Source organism: Piliocolobus tephrosceles, chromosome 1 (assembly GCF_002776525.5).
Source record: "Piliocolobus tephrosceles isolate RC106 chromosome 1, ASM277652v3, whole genome shotgun sequence".
NCBI lineage: Eukaryota > Metazoa > Chordata > Mammalia > Primates > Cercopithecidae > Piliocolobus > Piliocolobus tephrosceles.
Genome location: NC_045434.1, coordinates 11282694 through 11300820, shown reverse-complemented (window position 1 = coordinate 11300820; position 18127 = coordinate 11282694). Strand labels below are relative to the sequence as shown.

General features: G+C 38.7%; 1 protein-coding gene across 1 annotated transcript in view; it reads left to right on the top strand.

Annotated features, from left to right (window-relative positions):
- The first annotated feature begins 8637 nt into the window (after positions 1-8637).
- The window catches only part of RYR2 (ryanodine receptor 2), a 557611-nt gene continuing 548121 nt past the window's right edge, over positions 8638-18127 (top strand). The window contains exons 1-2 of the mRNA XM_031934901.1: positions 8638-8649; positions 9575-9694. Of these exons, the coding sequence (XP_031790761.1) occupies positions 8638-8649; positions 9575-9694 (132 nt within the window). The remainder of the gene's footprint in view (positions 8650-9574; positions 9695-18127) is intronic.

Genomic DNA, 18127 nt, shown 5'->3' with positions numbered 1-18127 from the left:
AGGACAGTCCTGCCCTTTGACCCCCTGTAAATACACACCCAGAGGAACTTAGCGGAAGTGAGCTTATTGGCGTGTACAAGGAAAATGGTTGTGACCAATAGGATGTAGGTGTTCCAGAGTAAATGATGCCAGTTGACAAACTTCACATTAAAGAACCCTCAGAGATGTATCAGCGTGTTGAAAGCACAAAGGAGAATATTCCTGAAGCTGATTCAAATGTAGGAGCATGACAATGTGTCCAGGGATAGCAGTGATGCTCACTCCACTGGGATGGTTATGTTGTGGGACGAGTGAAGGCAGGTCACGAGTGTTTTACAAAGAAATAAAACACTTTGGCGGTGTGCTGTGGCTCACACCTGTAATCCCAGCACTTTGGGAGGCCGAGGTGGGCAGAACACTTAAGTCCAGGAGTTCTAGACCAGCCTGGGCAACGTGGTGAGACCCTGTCTCTACAAAAGAAAAATAAATAAAATAAGAAATAAAACACTTTAATTCTCAATGTTTCCAGTCTTCTAAATTATAGTGTACTAAATATGTTTAGTTTCACTATTTAGAAAGTTTTTTCTATACATTTATAAACCATAGGGTGTTTGTAATGTTTGGACAAAAATTCTTAAAGGTCATGGAACAATGATAAACAATGTGAATTTTCCCAAAGCTTGTCTGAAGACAGTCATTTTTATGGTCCTGTACTAGCATGCAAATTGAGGACTGCCTGTATTTTAAATGAATAAATATAGACTCAGTGAAAGTCCAAAAATATTGGCTTCTTTTATTTGGAATTATCTCAGCTTATTCTGTTAACTACTTATTTGCTTTAAGGAAAAAAAATAGTATAGATAACATTTTATTTGTCTGTATGACATAAATGTCAAAAGTAATGATGGGATAAATGAGATCAACTTGTAAACACTTGTCACCATGCCTGCAACATAATTGCCACTCGATAAATGCAACACATATCTATAATTTGATCATTTCTCTCTACTTCCACTGCTACCATTCTGGTTTGAGTCACCACCTCCCTCCCTGAATGGTTGCAGTGACCCCTCTTGGGTAACTCTGCTTCTTCCTTGCCTTTCTGCACTCTGCATTTAGTACACGACCCAGTGGCTCCCCGTTTCCCCCAGTAAAATCCAAAGGTCTTACACTGACATCAAGGCTTTCCATGGTCTGGGCCCATTAGCTGTGATCTCATCTCCCACCCACTTCCCCTAGCTTACTCTGCTCTAGGTACAAATTTCCTGATGATGCTGAGACCATGCTTTCCTGCGTAGGGGGCTTTCACCAGCTTTCCCTCTCCCTGGATTGCTCCTCCTCCACATCGTCATTGGGTCAATTTCTCATTCCTCTTTAAAGTCTTTGCTCAAAAGTCACCCCCTCAATGAGGCCCTGGCAATTCTGTTCAAAACCTCAACTTCCCCCAGCCCAGTAGCATTTCTGATCGCCTTATACTGTTCTTTTTTCTTTCCATAGAACTTTTCACCTTCTAAGATATTCATATTTTAGTTTATTTTTAAAAATTCATCCTCTTCTCTTGCTAGAATGCAAACCTAAAGAGTTCAGGGATCTTTTGTTTGTTAGGCAATTTAGCTCTTATAATATTTCCTACCATGTGTTGCATCTGAGTGAATAGCTTTTAAATGATAAATGACTATTTGAAAGAAACTGTTGATGTTGTTTGAGAATTGTTCTCCATTCTGTACTGTTCCAGCAGACTTGGCAACAGTGATTGTAGAAATCATGTCTTATTTACTCATCACAAAATTGTCAGAATCCAGTATTCCAGTTCTGGCCTTTCTTCCATAAATATTAGATCTCTGTTCTAAAGAGTTTTTTTTTTTTGTTTGTTTGTTTGAGATGGAGTTTCGCTCTTGTTGCCCAGGCCAGAGTGCAATGGCATTCTCTTGGTTCACTGCAACCTCCACCTCTTGGGTTCAAACGATTCTCCTGCCTTAGTCTCCTGAGTAGCTGGGATTACAGGCACACACCACCATGCCCAGCTAATTTTTTGTATTTTTAGTAGAGATGGGTTTTCACCATGTTGGCCAGCCTAGTCTCAAACTCCTGACCTCAGGTGATCCGCCTGCCTCGGCCTCCCAAAGTGCTGGGATTACAGGCGTGAGCCTCTGCGCTTGGCTGAGAGTTTTAAAGTCACAGGAAATACACGAAGGAATTCAACTCAACATATATTGACTGAACGTTTTCAATGTACAGTTGTCTAAAATGGATAATTATTAACTTAGGTTTTCACTAAAGCATTTATTTTCCTCAAGTCACTGGTTTCCGTGGAGTTTAAGCCGATGTGCTGGAGAGATAACCACAGGGTAAGATACATGTAGTGAGCTTTCTGAGTTGATGCTAATTATGGAAAAATTCTCAGGACATAACTTAGAGGACCAGTTACACAAGCCTAAACCTGGAAAAAAATCTCAGAAGACAAGAAGAGTAAGAGTTTAGGGAAAATACTTGGCATGATGTGGAGATTTTATTTTTTATTTTTTATTTTTTTTAATGACCAGAGCTATTAAGACTTTTCATTGAGTTTTCAAGAGTATAATATATGATTGATTTGCTTAGATTATGTACACAAAGAGCATTGTTGTACTTAAAATAGGGGAAGAAGAAGGGACTGCATTGCTTTTTTCCAGTGATGCATTGGGTTTTATATTGATGCTGTGGATGCTTATGATACATTAAAATTTGTCACAGCAATGATAGACAGGATCGGTAATTTTCCTCCAATATTGCCCTATTTCCTGGCTGCATGAAACCATGAAATCACTTAATGGGATCATACAATACCAGCTTTGATTGGAAATTAAATAAGATCTCACCTTGGCAGTTCTAAAAAGAGACTGTGTCTGTCAGCATGGCATCACGTATTTATGAATAATCTTAAGGTGGATTGTGATAAGCAATCACTTATTGAGTTCATTACATTTGCAGGCACAGTGCTAGACAATAGAGATATACTGGTGAACAAAACAGATCTTGTTCCTGCTCTCACACAGATCCTGATACTATTGGATCCCATAGAAATGGACAGAATTGGGTCTAAGTAATTGCAAAGAAGTGATTTCTGTCTGCAAGTAACATCATATCATGGTTTATCAATTCTGTTCCTTGTTATTAAATATCAGTTAGGAAATTGATGTGCAAGTGGCATGGGGAGATACTAAATAAAATGCGTAGGCTCACCCTTGAATGCTTCAAGATGTTTGTACGGAAGGAATGGAGTATCTTTTGTTTGATTCTTATTTGTTGTAATGGAAAGGCAGAAACCCCTCTAAATGCCACCCCCTTGTTGGGATCGAATTGGATTAGAGGTCATCTATCCACTCATTTAGCAGATATTTTTTGATTGAGTGCTTCCTGTGAGCCAGCATTCTTACAGGCTTTGGTGATCACCATTAATAAAAGTGACAATGTCCTTTCCCTTACAGAACTTGCATTCTAGTGGGGGAGGCTCAGAAAAATTTTGAAAAAGCAAATAGCATATAATATAGTATCAGGTAGTGATAATAAAGGGGAAAAATTAAGACAAGGGACTCAGCGTGATAGGGGCTGCTATTTTAGATAGGGCGACTGTGGAAGTGGTTTTCCATGTGTGTGACCTCACAGGTTTGTGAGCAACAGTCAAGCTAGCTTTGCTCAGAATTACTAAATGTACACACACACACACACACACACACACGAGCATGCACGTAGGCTTTCCCATAATTCACCCCTCAACATGCCCCCTCTTCCACTGTCACCACCCCTGCTATCCCTAAGCTTTGGGCTTTCTCTGTCTCCTGCTTTCTACATCTCCTGATTCTTTGAAGGTTTTCTATTTTCTTTCTCCTGTTCTGGGATCAAACGGTATACTCTCTGGCCAAGTTTGAGGTCGCTAGGCATCCCTGAATGCCTTATCTACTTTCTTTGCTAAGTAAGGCTTGTATATGTCTGCATTGTAGCCACAGTTTCTCATTTGGCCAATCCTCAATAAGATGATTTGGGGAAGGCAACATTTCTTCGCTATTGAGAAAGATCTTATGTTGAACTTTGTTTTTGAACTGCAATGTCCAAAGTGGGCAATTCAGTGAAAGGGTAGTGCTGATTTAGTGCTATTAGCTTATTACAAATTTTGGGCATTGTTTGTTCTTATTCATTCATTTAACCACTATTGGTTGACGCCCTTTTATATACCTGACATTATGCTAGATACTGGGGCTATAATTCTAGGTAATAACAGACTCAGTTTTATTATTATTATTATTATTATTATTTGAGATGGAGTCTCGCTGTTGTCACCCAGGCTGGAGTACAGTGGAGCCATCTCGGCTCACTGCAACCTCTGCTTCCTGGGTTCAAGAGATTCTCCTGCCTCAGCCTCCCGAGTAGCTGGGATTACAGACACCCACCACTATGCCTGGTTAATTTTTGTATTTTTTTTTGAGTAAAGATGGGGTTTCACCATGTTGGCCAGGCTGGGCTCGAACTCCTGACCTCAGCTGATCCACCTACCTCGGCCTCCCAGAGTGCTGGGATGTGAGCCGTCGTGCCCGGCCCAGACTCAGTTTAATAATCAGACATTAATAATTACACAAATGAACGCATAATGACAATTGAAGAAACTAAAGGAAAAATACAATGTATGGGAGAGCGAAACAAAAGAATTAGTAGCCTGGCGGGTCCAATCTCAACACAGCCTTGAAAGGATGCCTGGGTTGAAGTTTGAAAGATGGATAAGTGTTAACTAGAGAAGAGAGATAGGGGTTTAATAGTGCATGCAAAAGTCCTGTAGGAGCAAAGGGACGAAGGAAGGTTGGTTGGAGATATCAGGTTGATGCCAGACTATACAGTGTACAGCCTTGTAGGCTGAAGGATTTTTTTTTTTTATTGTTTGTTTGTTTTTTGAGATGAAGTCTTGCTCAGTTGCCCAAGCTGGAGCATAGTAGCACAATCTTGGCTCACTGCAACCTCTGCTTCCTGGGTTCAAGAGATTCTCCTGCCTCAGCCTCCCAAGTAGCTGGGACTACAGGTGCACACCACCACACCCAGCTAATTTTTGTATTTCTAGTAGAGAGGGGGTTTCACCATGTTGGCCAGGCTGGTCTCGATCTCCTGACCTCAAGTGATCCACCCGCTGGGCCTCCCAGAGTGCTGGGATTACAGGTGTGAGCTACCGTGCCCGACCGGCTCAAGGATTTTTTGGCTTTTATCTTTAGAGCAATTAGAAACCATTGAAGGGTTTTAAGCCAGCACACCACACAGTACAGATTGACAGTGTGGCCTCAAGCTAAAGCTCCTTGGAAGGGAGTTTGCAGTGTGGAGAACCATTCAGTGGATTTTAAAGATGTCAAAATGAGAGATGATTGTAGCTTGGACTAAGGTGGTGAGAAATTGATGGACTGGAAAAGTATTGATGGAGTAGAACCCACAGGACTTGGTAACTCCAAGGTGGATGTCACCCTTAGGTAAGTGCTTCCATTTATCTAATTGCTCATAAGGTTTCTTGTAAGTGGTTGATTACTTATTATTTCATCCAGAATTTGTATAAAGAAAGATCAATACATTTGTTTCTTCAAGTTTGTTTAGTAAAGGATGAATATTCAAGGGTACTTTTAGTTTTTATGGGCCAAGGTAAAAAAAATGATGGTCATCATGTGCATTTAAGCACTGAAACACTATTGGTACTTGCAGCCAAAATGCAAAAGCAGGACATATGAATTACAAGTCTGCACCTCAGGGGCTGAATAGCAAATACTAATTCAGAAGAGGCCTTATGACCCAGGAAAACATACTTTAATTAATATCTGTATTGTTCTGTCAGGTAGGTTAACCCTCTGGATCACATCAGTATTTGGCAGTGTTGATCTTTATTGTTGGAATAGAAACTAGATTGTGTGTGTGTGTGTGTGTGTGTGTGTGTACATGTATGTGTGAGCACGTGTGCATGTACACAATATCCTCGTGTATACTTAATATATATGTTACCTACTAGATGTATTACATATGGATAATAATAAATAGAAAACATTAAGCTATTTATCAAAACCTCTCAAATGCCTGCTCTGCATGCTGTCAGACCACAGTGATTCTGGAGAGGAAGTGTGCTTTGAGATGAATGACGGGTTAAAGTGGCTTGTGAATTGGTGTTTGGTTCATTAAGTGTTCGGTATATTTTACTTTCTGTCCAAAGGGAACCCTTTGCTTACTGGAAAGTAAAATAAAAAGCAGCTCCTGGGTAAACTGTCAAAAGCTTTGATGAGTATGTCGGATTAGATTGTATCATTCAAAGTTGAACCATGATTGAAAGCTGTAGCTATAGCCTCTCTCCTTGGTGGTATAGCAGAGCTCTCCTGAACTTAATGTTGCTTCATTACCAGGCACTCCATCAACAGTGTTAAGGCACTGGATTGAAGTGAAACTTTGTATAAGTGAGTTGGTCTCATACATTGGATAGTATAGCTTACTATAGTATTTAAATCTATTCCTTTCCCTTAGATGATTGGCATGTCTTACATACTAATGGGCATCTCCACATGAGCTTTAATTTCTGATTTGTCCAAAGTACCCAGGCTTATTTTAATATTTGACTGTTAAAGATTGTCTTCAAACTCCTATAGGTTTCCTATATCATATATGAAAAAGATACTCACATCTGGCTGGGCGCAGTGGCTCACGCCTGTAATCCTGGCACTTTGGGAGGCCGAGGTGGGTGGATTGCCTGAGCTCAGGAGTTCGAGACCAGCCTGGGCAACATAGTGAGACCCTGTCTCTACTAAAAATACAAAAAATGAGCAGGGCGTGGTAGTGCTCACCTATAGTCCCAGTTACTTGGGAAGCTGAGGCAGGAGAATCACTTGAAACCAGGAGGCAGAGGTGGCAGTGAGCTGGGATCGTGCAACTGCACTCCAGCCTGGGTAACAGAGTGAGACTCTGCCTCGAGAAAAGAAAAGAAAAAAAACTTCATATCTTTCTTAGGATCTATATATTTTCTGGGTCCCTTTCTGGGCCCTAGATCCTCAGAGTGTGGTTCGTACTTGAGAGCTTGTTAGAAATGCACAATCAGTGCCACTCAAGACTTTCCCAGTCAGAATCTGCATCTTAGCAGGATCCATGGGCGATAGGATGCACCTTACAGATTGAGAAGCACTTGTATACATAACATACATGGTAAAAATCAATTGAGTCTCTAAAAGCTGTGTGGGATTACAGACTGAATTATCTGAATCTAATTCAGATGAATTAGGTTTAGTGATCAATTTCTGGAAATATGTCTGATAAGCCCTCTGTGAGTAACAAGTTACTTTATGCCCCATTTTCCTCATCTAGATATGTGTGGGCCATCTTTATACCACGGGGGTATCGTGAGGATTAAATAAGTTAATGCCAGGATGGGCATTCACTGTACTTTTTGTGAAGATGGTGTGCCTTCTCTTCTTCCGGGGCTTACTGAGTGAGCTCTGTTACTCCCACTTGTCCCATATGCCTGTGGTTTTGTTTTTACCTAGTCTTGCTGTCCTCTCTTATTCTCATTCCCAAACTGTCTTTAGTTCGTAATTAATTATGTATTAAATTGTATTTAAATAGCCTCCAGCATCCAAAGGAGTAAGAGTGTAGTTACTTACCCAAGAGTGTAGTTTGCATGTTAGAGTTGGTTCCATAGGGTAGGTAAGACAAAAATAGTAAAAGCCTCTGGGGATTTCATAAGGCACTGAGTGCACCAGCACAATTTTTGGTTCTTTTGTTTTAATTACACTACGTATTTGGAACACAATATAGCTTCAATCTTGCAGATTATATAAGCTCCAAAGTACTTCATGATTGTTTTTATTATAACCACAGTGCACATGAATTTATATTCAGATGTACCCTATCCTATGAGAAAAATGCTAGTTTTTTAGCAAATGATGTTTTAAAGAAAACAAATGAATGTTCACTGGAAATCAGTGAGCACCTGGAGCGTCAGTTAGGAGGTGGTTGTTAAAAATATTGGGTTTTGCCTGTGGCTGGTGCTATAAGCTATGCTATTAAATATTGCTGCTACCATATAGGAAATAAAGGCAAATACAAAGCATTACAAGGATTTAAAATACAAATTAGAGTGGCGCCTTTCCAATTTATATAGCATATTCTTTCTTTCTTTATTTTTTTTGAGACGGAATTTCGCCCTTGTTGCCTAGGCTAGAGTGAATGGCGCGATCTCGGCTCACTGCACCCTCTGCCTCCCAGGTTCAAGCAATTCTCCTGCCTCAGCCTCCTGAGTAGCTGGGATTACAGGCATGTGCCACCACGCCCGGCTAATTTTTGTATTTTTAGTACAGATGGGGTTTCTCCATGTTGGTCAGGCTGGTCTTGAGCTCCCAATCTTAGGTGATCCTCCCGTCTTGGCCTCCCAAAGTGCTGGGATTACAGGTGTGAGCCACCACGCCCAGCCATATAGCATATTCTTTAGGTTAGCTAAAAAGAAACTTGCTGTCTGCTTTTGAGGTTTTTATTCCCATCACTTGTGCCCTGCCATCCTACCTTGGTGAAGGGCTTCTAGAATATACTTGTGTATCCCTTTTCTGTCTAATTAGAAGGGTTGATGATTATATTGCTTTTTTACTGCTCTGTTATGTTTTCTTTTGTTTCTTTGAGGTTGAGATGTCAAAACACGTAAATGGTCAGACTTTTTAGGCCCTTGCCACATAGAACCTATATTTTCCATTTCCTTACTGTGCATTTGGTGCCTTTTGTATGGTAGTCATTATGTAAGGTGCTTTATCAGATTTACTTCATCATTTTAGAAATTCAGTACTTCGCCTCACATCATATAACCTAGTACATGGTGAGCTGCGATGGGAATCCAGATCTTGCTTGTTCTACAGTCCGTGATTCCTGCAGCACTCGCGCTGCCTGTATTGAGTCCTCCTAATTTTCGTCTTTCCCATGTGCAGTTTCTTCAGTAACCTTGCTTAACTAATTGATTGGGAACCTGTTTTGGCTTTCAGAGGACTGAAATGAGAAATTGTCTCTCCATGCATTTTTAAGCAACCCAGGATCCTTTCAGATGTGATCAAGCAACTAATGCGTGGTTGAACTAAGATGACTTTTGCCATCACTTTGAACTGAGAAAGTTCCGTTATTGACCTGTTTTCCTGTGTGAGTTTTGAAATGACACGTGTGCCTGCTATTAGAATCTGTTCCATTCTTGATGATACTTGGTGTCCTAGAAATGTGTCAGACAATTTCTTGTTAATTTTGATGACTAAAATAGCGATAATAATATGAAAATCCTGTATTTTACTTTTATTTGTTCAGGTTACCACTGGGGATCAGTCAGTACAATCAGAAAACTGCTGATTGCCTTGAGTGGCTGTAGCTCCCCTCCTCTCCCCCACCCAATTGCCTTTTTGCAAATAAAAAGTACATTAGGGACTGATTCTGTAGGGGTTTCTTTTGGTTGTTTTTTTGACAGTAGTTTTTACATTGCGCACAGATTTTTTAAATGCACTAAAATAATATTCTTCAAGATCCAATTTGGACTGTGCAGTCATGTCAGATCTCACTTATTTTTCCCTCTCTTTCTCCCCCTTTGCAGGATGATGAAGTGGTTCTGCAGTGCACCGCAACCATCCACAAAGAACAACAGAAACTATGCTTGGCAGCAGAAGGATTTGGCAACAGACTTTGTTTCTTGGAGTCCACTTCCAATTCCAAGGTGGGATGAAGTCTTTCAAGGCTATTCACATATGCAAGTTTTACTAGTGGCATTGAAGTTATTTATGCGCTCTCTACTATTTTCTGTGGAACACATACTATATAAATGAAAGGGATATAAAAATGCTTTCAACTCCATTTTGCTGATTTTTAATTGAGTCTCTTCTGGGTACAAAGAACTAGGGATAAGATTGTTAGCAAGAACACGGAAAGTCCTTGCCCCGTGATATTTATATTCTAGTAGAAAAGCAAACAAGTACATAAATGATATAATTTGAAAACTGATAAAGGCTAGGATGATTTAATGGATTATTAAGTTTGAACAGGAACCAATAGTCTTAGGCTCATTATAGTTTTTATAAGATAGACTTTCAATTTTCTGTATTAACAAAAAGTCAAAACTCTAGATCCCAGTTCATGTTTACAATAGGTAAACCTGGGTATAGATGTAGTTCACACAGATATATCTGGATTTGACTTTCATTGGTAGAAAATGGGATATGGCTTTTTTTCCTCAAAGTGGTATCTCTTGCATTGATCCTAAAGGGGAAAGGACAGAAAGATTGTCAGCAGTAAGTAGTCAGACACTGTAAATTATATATGTACTCTTGGAAATGAGCCCAGAAATATCTTAAGCTATGGAATTTTAAAATCAAAGGCAGAACTAACTTTTTGAGACAACCGCTCCTAGGCTATTTATTTTTTTAGGCTGATCTTTGCCTAAAAGAGAATGGTTCATAATATCAGCATAGATTTTCTTGCAGAAATATAAACACTTAAATCTGTTGATATGTTTTGATTCGTTATTCCTGATTCCTAACTGTGGATATTTACTGTACATTCTGTATATGAATGAATTTTCATCTGTGTCTCTATATTTCAGAAATTAGAAGTTGAGGTTTTACTTTTAGGAACGATTCACCTTGAGACAGACCCACCTTGTAATTATTAAAAATTCAGGGAGAAATGAGGAATTATCAAGAAGGCATAGTTTTTCATCTCTTTGAATCTCCACATAAAACCAGACAGAGCTATGAAGAGGGCAAAACTCACACCCACAGACAGTACAGTATCCAAGGCAAACTAAGTGGCAAGTTATCCTACATTTGGTGTCAGTAAATGTACAGGAGGAAGTGCAAGAGAGGCGACATGATTTCTATTGTCTCTGAAAGTCAGTGACAAATCCTTGCTGGAAACTGTGGTGGGCCAATGTGAAAACGGCAACCACTCCAGGCACGGTGGCTCACGCCTGTGGTCCCAGCACTTTGGGATCCAAGGCAGACGGATCACTTGAGGTCAAGAGTTCATGACCAGTCTGGTCAACATGGCAAAACCCTGTCTCTATTAAAAATACAAAAATTAGCTGGGTGTGGTGATGCACACCTGTAATCCCAGCTACTTGGGAGGCTGAGGCAGGAGAATCACTTGAACCCAGGAAGCGAAGATTGCGGTCAGTCAAGATCACACCACTGCACTCCAGCCTGGGTGATAGAGCAAGATTCTGTGGAAAAGAAAAGACAAAGAAAAAGAACTAAGAGGGAGCAAAGGAACCATGGCATGGTGAGGTGAGATGTTTCTGCACACACACACTTCAGTTCAAAATCAGCACTTTCTTTAAGGTAGTGCACTAGCAGTTAAAGTCGGATGTAGGTTAAAGAAGGATGCCCCGTATGCCCTCTGCAATACATGCCTGTGTTGGAGGTATGAGTCAATGTGATTAGACACTGACGATCAGACATGAAGAGGTAAAACTGTTTCTAGATGTAGATAATTTGATTGTATACTTAAAATTCCCAAAAATTAATCAGTGGAAAAGCTACTACAGGAGTGGATTGATGAGAGAAATCTGTAATGTAGCAGGTTATAAAATCAGTGGCCACATAACCTGGCAACATAGCGAGACCCCATGTCTCTACAAAACTAAAAAATTAGGCGAGGTTCGGTCTCTAAAGACCGGACCCTGTCTCTACAAAAATTTAAAAATGAACTGGGTCTTGTGGCATATGCCTGTGGTCCCAGCTACTCAGGAGGCTGAGGCAGGAGGATTGTTTGAGCCTGACAGTTCGAGGCTGCAGTGAGCCGAGATCGTAGCACTGCATTACAACCTGGGTGACAGAGTGAGACCCTGTCGCAAAATAAGTAATTAAATAAATAAACAGAAATAATAGTCTTAGGCCAACCATTCACCAATATAAAGTCATTAAACTTTAACACTATGTTTGTTTGCTATTTTTGATAATATTACTAATGTATTTTTTTATCATGTATACATGTGCTAATAAATTTGTTTCCTAAATGTGTGTTACATCAGTAAATTTTTCAGGATTGTAGATTTGAAGTGCTGTTTCTGTTTTTCTTTGTGGATTTTTCTTTTCTTTGAGGCAGGATCTGGCTCTTTTGCCCAGGCTAGAGTCAAGTAGCTTGATCTCAGCCCACTGCAGTGTCTGCCTCCTGGGCTCAAGCAGTCTTTCCACCTCAGCCTTCCAGGTATCTAGGACTACAGGCACATACTACCACGCCCAGCTAATTTTTTTTGTAGAGATAGGGTTTCACTATGTTGCCCAGGCTGGTCTTAAAGTCCTGGGCTCAAGTGATCTTTCTGCCTCGGCCTCCCAAATTGCTGAGATTACAGCTGTGAGCCACTGTACCTGGCTGGGAATTTTTTTAAAGCTCAAATTGGATAAGAAGGTTATAGGAATATATTCACCTATCATATAGAAAAGAATATGTGCTCAGTCTCAGGAAATAGAAAATATATTACCTTATTTATACTGTTTTAATTAATGCTTTTTAAAAATCTGATTAACTCTGGGAGAGAGTAGGATAGAATAAAACTATTTCTGAGTAGGAGATAAGTGAATATAATTTGTATTCTTGAGAGATGGCGTTAAATTTTTGCAACCCAGTTTTCCTCTTGGGCAGACCTTTTTAAAAGGAAACACCCACAGTCTGTATGAATTTGATTTTCCTGTAAGCACTGAACATGGTCTGAGCAGGCTCGCCTTGCTGCTTACCAGCAATTATAGTGGAAAATCATACTCCTGGACACAGAAGCTCTGTAGTGATAGCCGCTGTCAGGACTTATTAGGGAATTGCATTTCGTTTCTCCTTTTCATTTATAATCACTTTTTAATCAGTAAAATATTTGATTAAGTGGAATAACTGCCAGTTAAGCTAATATTGCTTTGATAATATTTGGGTCATTCTAGGGTTTTAAGTTGAATTAGATCAAGAAACAATTCATAATTGGTGTTCAGTGGTTCCAGTCAGGCATATTTAATATATGAGCAGATTTTAAATAAATGTTATATGTTCTTTTCATAGAGCAGAATAACTTTAATCCACTGAAATTGATCAGACTAGTTTGAGTTTCCTCTTCAAGGACTGAGGATGTTGAAATGATGATCATGAGAAGAATGGGCTAAATAAAACTGCCTTTGCACTTTTCTGAAGGATTGCTATAGTATTTGGCTTGACAGTTTCACTGGGGACTAATTTATTTGGCTTTTCATGTTCATGACAGGGTGCAGTTTATAATAATAAGCAATGGTTAACGCGAATCATTTTATAAGACTCTCTATACTGCTGAGTCTCACCTTGTTCAGATGATCTAAAACTCATGACAATAAGTACTTAAAAAATAATTACATATCTAATTTTATACTAAATTAAATTCCGATGATTGCACCACTGTACTCCAGCCTCGGCAACAGAGTGCCGAGACCATTGTCTCAATCAATAAATCATTAAATCAGTTAATTAAATCCCAAATTCTACTGGATTATTAAGCAGTGATAGTTTTTAAGTGTTTGAGAATGATTATTATAGGAATTTAAAATTGAGCAAAAAATTTTGCAAAACCGGGAAAGATTTTAGCATCATTACATATGGTTGAATCTCAGGCAACACCAGGGGTTCATAGGAGCAGTTTTATATAGATGAGGACCATCGTTTTATGTAGATGTCACAATTGAATCAATAGTCATGCAGTGCTGCCCCTACCAAAGGGATATTCATTAAAAAATAGTAAAAGCCATTCTTACTTAATTATCTCACTGCTCCAAGCATAGTTTTCTGGTATTTATCATCATGGACTCCGGATAGAGGCAGGAAGATGATCTTTAAGATTTGTTTCATCCAATATTTCAATTATTCTGTATTTCTGAGACTGATGCACATTCACAGTCTGTATAAAACAGTATTGTTGATTTTTAGCAGGTTTCCAAAAAGGAAGCTGGGCCTTGTAGATACAATATCTAGAGCTCTTTCCGTTTCTTCCAATTTCTATGGCATCACTTTAATTAAAAGTATTTTTTCTCATAATGGAACATGATAGAGCAATACTTTATATTCGGTGACTTCTCATTATTCACCAGCATAAATAATGCATTAAGATATTAATGATGCATAATAGTTGTGATATTCCAGATGAACTGATCTTCTTATTCAAGTGAGAATTTTTGAATAATAAAAATGTCGGTATAAGATAAATGCTAGATGATGTAAGAAAGATTCACTTCATAAATAAATTTTATGAAACATCTTAAACAGCAGATACTTGTTTCTTGACGATTTCCCTAAAAATTAATTGGAATAATGAAACATAAGGAAATAAATATTAACATTATTGCTGTTTCTTCTCTCTATTCATTTTGATTTACAGCATTTTGTTTGTACAAACGAGGCAAAAGAAAGACCACTGTCATTTGGAAAGAACATAAATTATCAATAACTATATTTATTTTTCAGTATTCTTATGTTTCAGTTATATAATTAATACTTATTTCCCAATATTTTTAGAGAAAAACAAAGTAGATGGTAAGTGTGGTGGAAAGGAAATATCCTAATATTTTGTGACTATCTTGTCTATGTAGAATAAGTTATTAGATACTTGAACAGAGTTCCGATAGAACAGAAGAGTTGAAAGAAAATATTTAATAGATTTTTGGCAGATTGTTGAATTGGACCTGAATGGAACTGCTTGTTAAATTATGATTCATAAGTTATGTGGAAATAATTCTTCTTAGTGTTTTTTGTTTTTTTTTTCCTAGATGGAGTCTCACTCTGTCTCCCAGGCTGGAGTGTAGTGGCGTGATCTCGGCTCACTGCAACCTCTGCCTCCTGGGTTCAAGTGATTCTCCTGCCTCAGCCTCCCGAGTAGCTGGGATTACAGGCATGCACCACCACACCTGGCTGATTTTTGAATTTTTAGTAGAGATGGGGTTTCACCATGTTGTCCAGGCTGGTCTTGAACTCCTGACCTTACGTGATCGGCCTTCCTCAGCCTCCAAAGTGCTGGGATTTCAGACATGAGTCACCACGCCTGGCCTCTTTTTGGTATTTTTAACATGCATTTATGCTGCTATCCAGTTAAGGAAGAGTGATGATACAAAGGGCAAAGATGACATAATTGAAATTCCCAAAATAGAAGGCATTTTATGGAATACTTGAATTACATATCCAATTTTATGCTAAATTAAATTCCAATGAGTAATACAACATCAGTATCTTGCCTTATGATGCCTTATGCCTTATGATATGAACTAACGACTCATTCTGGAAATTTTAAAAAGATTTTAAAGAATTCTCATTGTAGTCACAGATGAGCTCCTAATTTCTCATTATGTTTCTCATAAGATGTAGAAAATGAAGCAACATGAAAACTTAGGAAAACACTGAAGTCTAAGAGAGCTCCACTAATTATAAGGCAGATGAAACTAGTCGGAAAAAACCTACCTGGAGTTCACCTCTTGTACACGGTTTCATCTCAAACACTGCAAAAAGATTGGCAGATATTTTAATCCACCTAACCTGTCAGCCTCAGCCAAAGGGGGCTTTGCTAACAAGCAAAATGCATAGCCAACTTTCGTTCCTTCCTTCTGCTCTCCTCCATCCCGTCAGTTCAGACTCCGCTCAGATGGTGCAGGCATTGGTAGGCAGTAAGCTGATGATGGCCCATTCTGTTCTGGAAGCCTTAGTTCTCACAAATACGGTGCTGAGGGCTTATTACAAACCGGAACAGCACTGGTGGAAGTACAGAATAGGGATTGTGTTTTGATGGTGGTGTATCCATTGCAATAACAGAGAACGGAACTAAGGATAGGGGAAGGAGAAGCTGTTAATGTAGATGGTCAGAGCTGAATTAAGTGAATGCTTGTGAAAAACTGAAAACTACACTTGGAGTTTTGCATACTTACTTTCTGAATCTAAGAGTATGATTTAGCCATCACTGGAGTGAACACACTGCAGCAAATGAAGCTCTAACCCAGAAGTTGGCGCAATTTTTTTTTTTTTTCTATAAAGAGCCAGATGGGAAATATTTTAGTTTTGTGGGTCAGATTTCTATTCAGCTTGGACACTGCAGTGTGAAAGTGGCCGTAGACCATATGTAAACAGATGAACATGGCTGTGTTCCAAAAAACCTGTACTTATGGGCACTGAAAATTGAATTTCATATTTTCATGTGCCATAAAATATTTTTTTCTTGCAATTTTTTTTCAACTGTTAAAAAATGTACAAGCCATTCTTAACTCTTGGGCCATGATTTGGTCCATGGCCATGGTGTGCCTAGCCCAGCTCTAACATATGGAAAGTATTATATTGCTAAAGGGTAAAGCTAGACAAATGAAACGGGAGCAACTGTGAAAGATACCATAGAGGCAAAGTTTTCTGCCAGTATGTTAGATGCACTTGCCCTCCTAAAGCTGGGAAAGAGAATACTTATGTCTGGAGCTATTGGTGAAGTTTTATGAAAGTATAGGGATGGCATTTGAGTGGGTCTCCTTGACAGATGGTACTTAAGTTAATGAATGTTTTTGATGTTTGAAAGGATGAGAGAATAAATGGGTAAAATACAAATATAGCTTAATAGAGTGTGATATAGAAGGAAGCATTTCATAAGGAGAATGAGAACAAAAGCATAGAGAAGAAGCATTTGTTGGTGACTGGGAACTCAAATGTTCTGCTGAGGGGTAAGGTCAGGTTTCAAATGCCATGTTACCAGCACAACTTCGTTTTGAAGGTGAAGGGAGCTTCTGAAAGCTTTTCTAACAGTGGATTGCATTATTCCACGTGTTGCCACTTGCCAATTTGCACATTTAGACATGCATAACCATCCCTGGAGGTATAAACATCCAGTTGGATTTTAATGAAAGATGACACGCCTTTGGATATACTGTGTTCTCCCTCTTCCTGGAAGACCCTTGTGCTTTCTTTACTTGAAGGAAGTCTTTTCATCCTTTAGATATCTGTCAAATGTTTTTTCCTTTGTAAAGTCTTCCTGCATTTACAATGCATCCCCCTCCTTTATGACAAAGTAATTCTGTTTTCTTTCTTGCATCCTTGCTTGCCTGTCTACCTGGTTGCTTTCTATTTCTTTCTCTTTCTCTCTTTCTCACTCACTTGATCATTCTTTGTCTTTTTCTTCCTCCCTCCCACGCTCCTCTCTTTCAAGGAAAATAAATTCCCCCTTTGACTGTGCAACTTGCTGCTAACTCATGTGTCCCTTTACGTTTACTTTGGCCTTTCTCAAATTATGAAAGCACCTGCAGGCAGAGACAGCCTCTCAGTTATCTTGTATCTCAGGTACGTAATACAGTTTTGAAGGAAGTAGAGCCTCAGTAAATGTGCATTGATCTTTGACTGGTTTTTCTTATTTAGACTCATAATATTGATGTATCTATTTTGACAGTTCATCAGTTCATTTGACTTTTTATATCCTACTGTACTCTTCAAAGAATACACAGCCATTGTCTTCCTGTTTCAAGGAATTTAATGGTTTCAAGGTTGCTGGAGTAAATATTCATATTTGTTACTATAATAATGCTTAATCCTATATAGATTGATAATGGTCTTAGTATAGTACATTTGTAGTAATATTTAACTTACTACTTTGTATCAATTTCTTTTTTTTCCATAAGTTATTGGGGTACAGGTGGTATTTGGTTACATGATTAAGTTCTTTAGTGATCATTTGTGAGATTTTGGTGCACCCATCACCCGAGCAGTATACACTGCACCATATTTGTTGTCTTTTATCCCTTGCCCTCCTTCCACTCTTCCTTCCAAGTCCCCAAAGTCATATCATTCTTATGCCTTTGCATCCTCATAGCTTAGCTCCCACATATCAGTGAGAATATATGATGTTTGGTTTTCCATTTCTGAGTTATTTCACTTAGAATAATAGTTTCCAATCTCATCCAGGTCACTGCAAATGCTGTTGATTCATTCCTTTATATGGCTGCATAGTATTCCACCATATATATATTTTCCATGTATATATATAATATATATTTCCATGTATATATAATATATATTTCCATGTATATATATGTGTGTATATATATTTCCATATACACACACACACACACACACATACCCAGTTTCTTTATCTACTTGTTGATGATGGGCATTTTATTATTTTATTTATTTTTTT